Consider the following 8,629-nt stretch of genomic DNA (forward strand, 5'->3'; position numbering starts at 1 on the left):
TCTATCATATCAGAAGTTCGCTCAACCACATCAAAACACCAACAAAATAAATTTAATCGACTGGTTCTTAGTTTAGTCTTTAGCAACATCTTTTTTTATTATGTACTATTGTAAATAAATGGTTAATATTTCTAAATTAATAAAAAAGAAATTTTAAAAATGAATGAAATAAATGTGTAGTTTGTTAAAATATTTATGTTAAATAAAAAATGTAGCACCAAAAATGATAACGATGATAGTTTGGTATTAGGCTAGGCTGTAGCTGAAATGAAAATACGCGTTGCGAATGATACGAGACGACTTTATATATAAATGAGAATGCAAGTAGTAAAAAGGGTTACATCAAAGTAGAAGATCAACCGCATCGCACAAGTACCAACAACAACATGAAAAACAATTCCTATCATTTCTCTACTTGAAACCCTAACTCACTCCGTTCTCGATCTGCAACTACCCATTTTCCAACCCCGTCTTCTGTCTCCATCTGTAAGTTCAATTCGCTTCGATCTAATCTAACCAATTCAATTTCAATTTCAATTTCAGTTTTTTATATAATCGCTTAATTTATCAAATCCAAAATCACGTTCTGTTTCACCAGGTACACAGTTACAGATCCGTTTTTGTAGAATGGATGGAAACAAAGACGATGCATTGAAATCCTTCAAAATCGGTAAAGAAGCGTTGCAAAACGGCGATCGGAATCGCGCTTTGAAGTTTCTTAACAAAGCTCGCCGCCTCGATCCCGCCCTTCCCGTTGACGATCTCTTGTCCACCATACAAACAGATGAAGGGGATCCTCCTCCTCCAGTAGCTGCCCCCTCCGATCAACCTTCCATTCGTCGAAGGTCTTCCGCTCCGGCTCCGGCGCCAGGGCCTTCGACAACTTCCTCGATATCATATAGTCAGGAACAAATTTCAATTATAAGAGAAATTAAGAGGAAGAAGAATTATTACGATATTTTAGGGTTGGAGAAGAGTTGCACTGTGGATGATGTCAGGAAATCTTATAGGAAGCTCTCTTTGAAGGTTCATCCTGACAAGAACAAGGCCCCTGGAGCCGAGGACGCATTTAAGTTGGTGTCCAAGGCTTTTCAGTGTCTTGGTAATGAGGAGAGTAAGAGAAAGTATGATGTTTCTGGAGAGGATGAAGTGGTTTACGAAAGGCGCACAGCTAGACCGGCTTCTGCCAGAGGTTTTAATGGTTACTATGATGCTGATGTTGATGCTGAAGAAATATTTAGGAATTTCTTCTTTGGAGGAATGGCGCCTGCTGCTAATTTCGGCGGGTTTAGTTTTGGAGGGCCGGGGATGGCTCATAGACAGCCAGCTGCTGATAATAGGTCTGGTGGATTCAATGTCCGAGCTTTGATTCAGGTGCTTCCTGTGCTTCTCATTTTGCTGATTAACTTTTTGCCTTCATCGGATCCTGTGTACACTCTTTCGCAAAACTATCCCTATGAACACCGGCTTACTACACCTAAGGGTGTTAACTACTATGTTAAGTCCACAAAGTTTGAACAAGATTATCCCTTGGATAGCCGCGAACGTCTTACAATTGAGGAAAGAGTTGAGAGAGAATACTTTGGTATTCTTCGCCAGAATTGTCAGTTTGAGATCCAGCGACGCCAGTGGGGATATATCAGGGAAACGCCTCACTGTGATATGCTAAGGAAGTATGATTCAGTCCGTTGATGAGTTTGAAACAAGGTTTAATTTTACTATTGTCTTGCTTTTGATGTAGATGCAGAGCTAAACTGCGTGTGATGATATTATAGAATGTACAACTTATTTTTTCACTCAGTAATTAGTGAAACAATTACTAATAAATCACTTTGATGGGATTGTTAGCATTAGCAATCAATTTTCATCTTAAAAGTCATTATTTATGTAAGATATATGATTGCATTGCCCCCTCTTAAGTTCCCAAATCTGCATTTTGACTGGCATATATGTCTTTATATCAAGTATTTTGACTGGTATGTATGTCTTTACTTCAAGCATTTGGAATGGTGTATATATGTCTTTATATCAGCAACAGTGGTACCAATTGATAGTGTTTCAGTAATAACCTATTGTTGTTATGTTGTTTTTATAATTCTATTGGTTTTATTGCTGCAAATTGGTGATTTATGTGTATTGAGTGATTGCTTTTAGTTCTAACAATATAGCGCGGTTAGAAGAACCTTATGTTAGGGCGATTATGGATTAATGGAGGAAAAAAAGGATAGAAGGATTAGCTCAATGCATCATGAGGAACTATGTTTACAGAGCATGATTACATGAAGTAATCAATGTCTTTAGTGAAGACGTAATGGAAGCTTACTGTTTAAAATAGATAGCTAGTTATTTTGAATTCCTTTTAATAAGCTTGATCTCTAGCTGAGAGGTCGGTTTGGAGACATATTTGGATGGCAATTACATTCTTTATTGGTTATTAGCGGAAGACTGAAGATCTGTAGTCTTTGGGTATGTTTATGTGTTGCATGATCTACCTTATCTATAAGCATGTGTGTGTAGTTTTTATTAGACGGAGATGAGTAGCTGAGAGGGAAAGCCTCTGTGATCAGCAAACTAAGCATATGGGATCAGATTTCATGTTGATATATGCTATGAGTTGATTGGCCATGGTTTCTGTTATTCACCTTGCTTGGATGTGACGAGTTTGAGGAGAAACAGAACTGCCAAATGATGTGTGCGGGTGTGTTTAATTAATCAGGCTAAGGTAGATATTTTCCCTCCTACCTTTTCCCCGAGTAGCACTTTCATGTTGATATATAGTATAAATAACTAACCTGGTACTTTTACTGAGACTTGAGCTATATGTTTTGGATGGAATCTGGTTGATAAATATAAGCATACACTGCAAGTCTGCTACTCAAGTGTTATATGTTGATTCTTCTATTAACTAAGTCATGTTTAGTCACCTTGAGCTTGTAATGATAGGATTTTCCATGTAAACTCTGAAATTTTTTGTTCTTCCGGGCTGAGAGATTTTATTATTATTGTAAATCGATTCATTAACCAACTAAATAAGTGTAAACAAAGGAAGAAATACAAGAGGACATTGCTCAATATTAATGGAAGATTAATGACTCCAAAGCATGAATGATCAAACGAAGAACTATGCATTCATCATATGAACAATCAAGAGAAGTCGCCTTCACTTTTCGCCGGTCCAAAACCTATATGTAGAGAGAACCGCAAGGTGGGCTTCCAAAGACCAATTCGTGTTTGAGGATTTTTTAATGCATCCTATATGTTTCTTATGTAGCAGGCGAAAATATTAAAATGCTCTTCAGTTTTTGGAGATGTATCTCCGAACGCACTCTAACACACACAACACATGTTATTCTGAACGACTTCCTATCTATCTCTGGAATATTTCAAATAATATATTCAAAATTGATCAGTTCAGTAGAAATTTCAGAACCATATTTAAATTGAGAGGATTTTGAAATATTTTGTCACCTTTGAATGTTAGATATTTTTGGAGATGCATCTCCGGAATAATTTGATAAAAGACAAAGCTACATGATCACACGATCATTGTTGTCATTGTTGTTTTTCAACACAAACTCTCACCAAAAACTTCTTAATTCTCAATTCATTTTTTTACTTCAAATCTTCATTCTTGTGGTTCATCACATCGAAAAGAGCAAAAGAAAATAAAATTTAGGTAAATATCCTTTATTTCACACTGCATTGCTCACATTAATCATGCATTTTGTTTGAAAAAACGAGCGTTGTATCCGAAAATGTATCTTCGGAACGAGTATGAACTTTTTCGGAGATGCATCTTCGAAACTAGTATGTATTCATTTTCCAACTATGTTTTTAAGAGTGACGCTTATATACTGTTATGTTGTAATTGTTTTCATTAGATATGGTGCATCCCGAATGTCCAAGGTATTGTTGTGAAGGCGGTAAATGTTGATAATCAATTTAATAACGAGGAAAAGTTTGAATCTCGTGATCAAATGCTTCAATGGATTCATATGGAGACTTCTAAACTTGGATTTAGTGTGGTTATTGGAAGGCCCGATAATGGTTTAGATAGAAGATGCGTTTTTGTGACAATGACGTGCGAAAGAAGTGAAAAGTATAAAACTCTTCTCCGGAATTTTAAAAGAGGTGACACCGGTGTAAAAAAATGTGAGTGTCTGTTTAAGGTGCGTGGTTACATGTTGGCAAACAAAAATTGGAGATTTAACGTCATATGTGGTTTGCATAACCATGATTTATGTGAAAAATTAGTCGGTCATCCTAGTGTGTGTCAGCTCATGCCGGAAGAGAAGGAATGTGTTGCTGACATGACATTGAATTTGGTTCAGCAAAAAAATATACTTGCAACATTGAAACGAAAAAGATCTAAAAAATATATCAAATATCAAGAAAGTGTATAATATTTGATACCAAACTAACAAGGCACTTATGGGGAATAAAACTGAAGTGCAACAACTTTTGAAACTGTTGGATAATAACATTTACGTGTCAAGGTACCGAACATGCGAGGATGGAGTTATTGTTATAGAGATATTTTGGACTCATCCTGATTTCATAAAGTTGTTCAACACATTTTCTATTGTGCTGATACTTGATTCTACTTATAAGACTAACAAGTATAGATTTCTATTATTGGAGATGGTTGGTGTTACCTCAACTGAGAAGACATTCTGTTGGGTTTGCATTTCTTGAGTGTGAAAAAGAGGAAAATTTTACTTGGACCTTAAAGGTGTGTCAAACACTATTGAAGGATCAAGGTGAGATTCCTGAAGTGATTTTAAAGGTTCTGTTTTGGAACTGGTTCATGATAGGTTCTAGAGATGTATCTCCGGAATAAGATAATAGGGTGCGGAACTGAAGATATATCTCCGGAATCAGCATGTAAGTTATTGAGTGGTCCATATTGATCTATGACTTCTATAAATTAAGGTGCTCTTATATTATATTTTACACAAACTGAAAATGTCTCAAGTGTTATAAATAAATATTAATTGGTATGTTGCAAATGTCTCATTCTCAAGCTCTACACCCGGACGAATGTTTAAGCTCACCGAGTTCACCTCCCTTGAAGATATAAAATACGAAATCCACCAACTTCTACCTTACGGAGACAATCGAAGGATATTAAAACTCGAGTACCGTTCACCGTCGATTGACAACGAAAGGAAGATTGAGTTCAACAAATTTGAGCTTAAGACGCAAGCAGATGTAAGAGCTATGTGGAATATGTATTTCCGTTTCGAAACAAAAGTTCTGTTCGAGTTGGAAACGACAATTTCAAGATCAACCGAAGATATTGCGAAGATGTTGGAGCATTCGTTTGGATATTGAAATAATGTTGTATTTTGTGGTGAAATGATCTATGTAATATTAATTATATGTTATGAATCTTAATTTTATTTTGGAAAATTATATGTTTTTGATTCTGCTACTAATGTGTTTGTGTTACGGAAATGTAACTACGGGAAAATTATAAAGATACATCTCCAAAATAAGAAAAATCAAATAATAGGACATCGAATGACCTGTGTTGAATGTGTGTTGGAGTGCGTCCGTAAATAAATCTCCAAAAACTGAAAATATTTTTAAATTTTCATATGGTGTTTAAAAAACATATAGGATACATTAAGAAATGCTCTAACAATTTCAAGAGTTGTTAATCAGATTTGCAACATCTATGTTCATCATTTAATGAGGTCTCACACAAGGACTCCACATTAGTTGCTTCTGTTGTGTTAGTTGGGACTAAGTGATAATCACTCCACTATATTCCTTCACCATGCCATATGCCTTTGACATAAGGATTCATATTACAACACTTGTAATGGTGAAATCAGAGGCTAAATATGTCAGTGTTCTGTTGGTGTTGGTGCTGATGTCGGACACGGACACTAACACGTTTTTTTCCTTGATACTACAAAAATTTGATACATCACAATATTTTTAGAAGTATCAACAAACTTCATGCCTAAGAATCTGTCATGTCGAATTATGATATCACCAATGCTTAAAGTCCTCAATTTCTCTGCTATCACTATCGGTAATTAATAAGTCATTTAAGTTAAAAGTTGGCTAACTCATTCTTTTACTTTCAGATATACTCCATGTTCTACTAAGTATTTGGAGAAACAATGCTGCACAGAGAATGAGTATTATTTTAGGCTGAACATGTTTAAAATCATAAAATCCTTGAACAATCTGTACACCTTATCTTGTATCCTTTTTGATCTAAAAATTCTGGTGGCTAAGTGACATAATACTCCTTTGTGCATCTAAACCTTCTCATTTGTATTGAAGATTATATCATGAATGGAAAAAAAAGTGTTTGTAGGAAACACAACTCTTTAATCAAAACTATTTTGTGTCAATGTTGCTATTGTCGTATGTTACTTGTACATTTTATGATTTTAAATTTTATTTCAAATTGTATTCTCAATCTATTTAGCTTTGATGTTTTCTTTTGAAGTTCTACTCTACATTAGGTCAAAGATGAGTTTAGAAGACCTAATTCTTCTATCGAAATTACTTTATGCAATTACTGTCATCCACTCATATCCTTAGGTAAGGGTTGAATCATTTGTACTTGAGACTTAGTTTTACGGTTGTTCTTGCGATTAAATTGGTAAAAAGAAAATTAGGATTGTTGTTACGTAGCATTCAATCCACATTAGAGAGGGAAACATTATGACTTTAAGGGACGTGACTTGCAAGAAAAGTAAACAGTAAATAGACTCGATTTGAAATAATAGATATATGTCGATCAATCGATAATGTTTAATGTTTAATTGAATGATTTAATGTTTAATTGATAAATAGAACTAAAAATGATAAACATTAACACTTTTAAGGTCTTGCGTCATTTATTAGCAATATATGTGAATGATATGTGTATACATTAGATAAAATTGAATTAGTGTCATTACTTTATATTGCCATAATTTATAATTGAATTTCATGTGAAATGTCTATTGTTTCTAGTTATTCATTAAAGTTTTTTTTAGTAACTATAACCATGAAAGTGTGATTCAATGATTTGAACTTTATGCAATATTGATTTAACTATGAAATTAATGTGTTATGAGTTGTGAATTGTGTTAAGTGACGTCTCATTGAATCCTATCTATAAATTATGTGATGTGCTAAATATGAACCATGATAAGTTCTATTGAGTCATGAATTTTTAGTATTTTTAGTAATGAGAGTCCCCAAGATATAAAAATGATTTGAGTCTAGAAAAGAAAAACAAATTTAGAAACTATGAATTGATTCGAATTCGAGTGTGCTAAGTTTTAATTCTTTGAAATATAATTATATTTAGATCTTGATCCTTAAAGATCTACTTATACGTCACAAATGTATAAAGAGGGAGAATTTTTAAATGACTTTGATAAATCATCTTAATTATTAAAATTACTCCCTCCGATTCAATCTATAAAAGTCAGTTTGTATTTTATATATATATATATATTTAATATTTAATGTATTTGATTTATTTATAATCCATATAAATTAATTATTCAATATGTTAAAAAACTAAATTGTTTTTTATAAATAGGACTATTACATAACTATTGTGTAAATTGTCATGTCATCTAAAAGATCTTAGAGTGAATTGAGAGAGCCTATAAGTTAAATGTGTCTGCATGAGAATATTCTGACATGTGTCTCACCTAGAGTCTTGGAATTCATGGTATCGGAGAAGTGTCTCACAAAAGGGTATATGAAATTTCATTATATTGTATTGTCAAAAGTGTCGCATGTCATGGGATTCACTTTAGAAAATATAAGTCTCAAGTGTGCAGGTGTCTTGTATAATCATGCTTCATGGTGTCCATTCTAAATTTGATAAATGCTTAAGGTGATGATACAATTTAAACATTATAGTTGTTAAAAATAATGTTAATGTATCTAATTGATAACTCGTGATTACTTATTGGTGTGTTTTAGGCCGATCAGAGAGTCAAATAATTATGGTCCGGATAGCAGAATGATCTGTCACATCACAAGTAGAGCAGGTGGACTACTATCCTAGTCAGTATTATGAAAAAGTGATAATTCAAGTTAGTGTAATTGATTATATTCAGGGAGTAATCGATTACCATCAATTCAGAAGCAGTCAGAATCAAATAGAATCGACATGTAATCGATTTCATATTTGGTGTAATTGATTACCACCCCTCCAATTTTTAGTTTTTTTAGACAGTAGTATAATGTAATCAATTACAGTCTGAGTGTAATAAATTATATGTTTGAGAAGTTTGTTTTTCTTATTAGTTTGTTAGCTACATTGTTTTGTATTGTTGTATATATACCCATGTTGGATCATTAGTGAAATAACAACCATTTTTTCACCCTAATTCTTTCACTCTTTCCATTATTCATTAGTTCATCATTCTATCTTGTGAACGTGTTTTTCCCAACATTTGGCATCAACAATCTAGTTCTTTTGATCAAACACCTAGTGTACAAAAATGCTTTTCATCCCCAATGAATGTATTCCTGCAAATCTTTCAATTCTCGATGCAAAAACTTATGGCAGGTGATGCAAACAGATAATGATGTTGTTTGGTTGTCAAGATGTTCTTGAAGTGATCAATAATGATGTTAATTCACTTGTAGAAGGTGC

The 8,629-nt window shown here is 33.6% G+C and overlaps 2 protein-coding genes across 2 annotated transcripts; both read left to right on the plus strand.

The window, feature by feature from the left end:
• The first annotated feature begins 273 nt into the window (after positions 1-273).
• On the plus strand, positions 274-1,891 carry LOC127096347 (chaperone protein dnaJ 49). Its single transcript, XM_051034949.1, has 2 exons — positions 274-486; positions 599-1,891. The coding sequence occupies exon 2, from the start codon at positions 628-630 to the stop codon at positions 1,690-1,692; it is 1,065 nt and encodes a 354-aa protein (XP_050890906.1). The 5' UTR covers positions 274-486; positions 599-627; the 3' UTR covers positions 1,693-1,891.
• Positions 1,892-3,774: 1,883 nt separating this feature from the next.
• Positions 3,775-4,403, plus strand: LOC127090371 (uncharacterized). The gene is made up of 2 exons (XM_051029396.1): positions 3,775-3,807; positions 3,882-4,403. The coding sequence occupies exons 1-2, from the start codon at positions 3,775-3,777 to the stop codon at positions 4,401-4,403; spliced, it is 555 nt and encodes a 184-aa protein (XP_050885353.1).
• The last annotated feature ends 4,226 nt before the right edge of the window (positions 4,404-8,629 follow it).

Source organism: Lathyrus oleraceus, chromosome 1, assembly GCF_024323335.1.
Source record: "Lathyrus oleraceus cultivar Zhongwan6 chromosome 1, CAAS_Psat_ZW6_1.0, whole genome shotgun sequence".
In the NCBI taxonomy this organism is placed as follows: domain Eukaryota; kingdom Viridiplantae; phylum Streptophyta; class Magnoliopsida; order Fabales; family Fabaceae; genus Lathyrus; species Lathyrus oleraceus.

Coding starts and splice junctions, on each gene's coding strand:
- LOC127096347 (XM_051034949.1), top strand. CDS start 628: ATGGATGGAAACAAAGACGATGCATTGAAATCCTTCAAAATCGGTAAA.
- LOC127090371 (XM_051029396.1), top strand. CDS start 3,775: ATGAACTTTTTCGGAGATGCATCTTCGAAACTA. Junction 3,808..3,881: donor GAGATGCATCTTCGAAACTA/GTATGTATTCAT, acceptor TGTTTTCATTAG/ATATGGTGCATCCCGAATGT.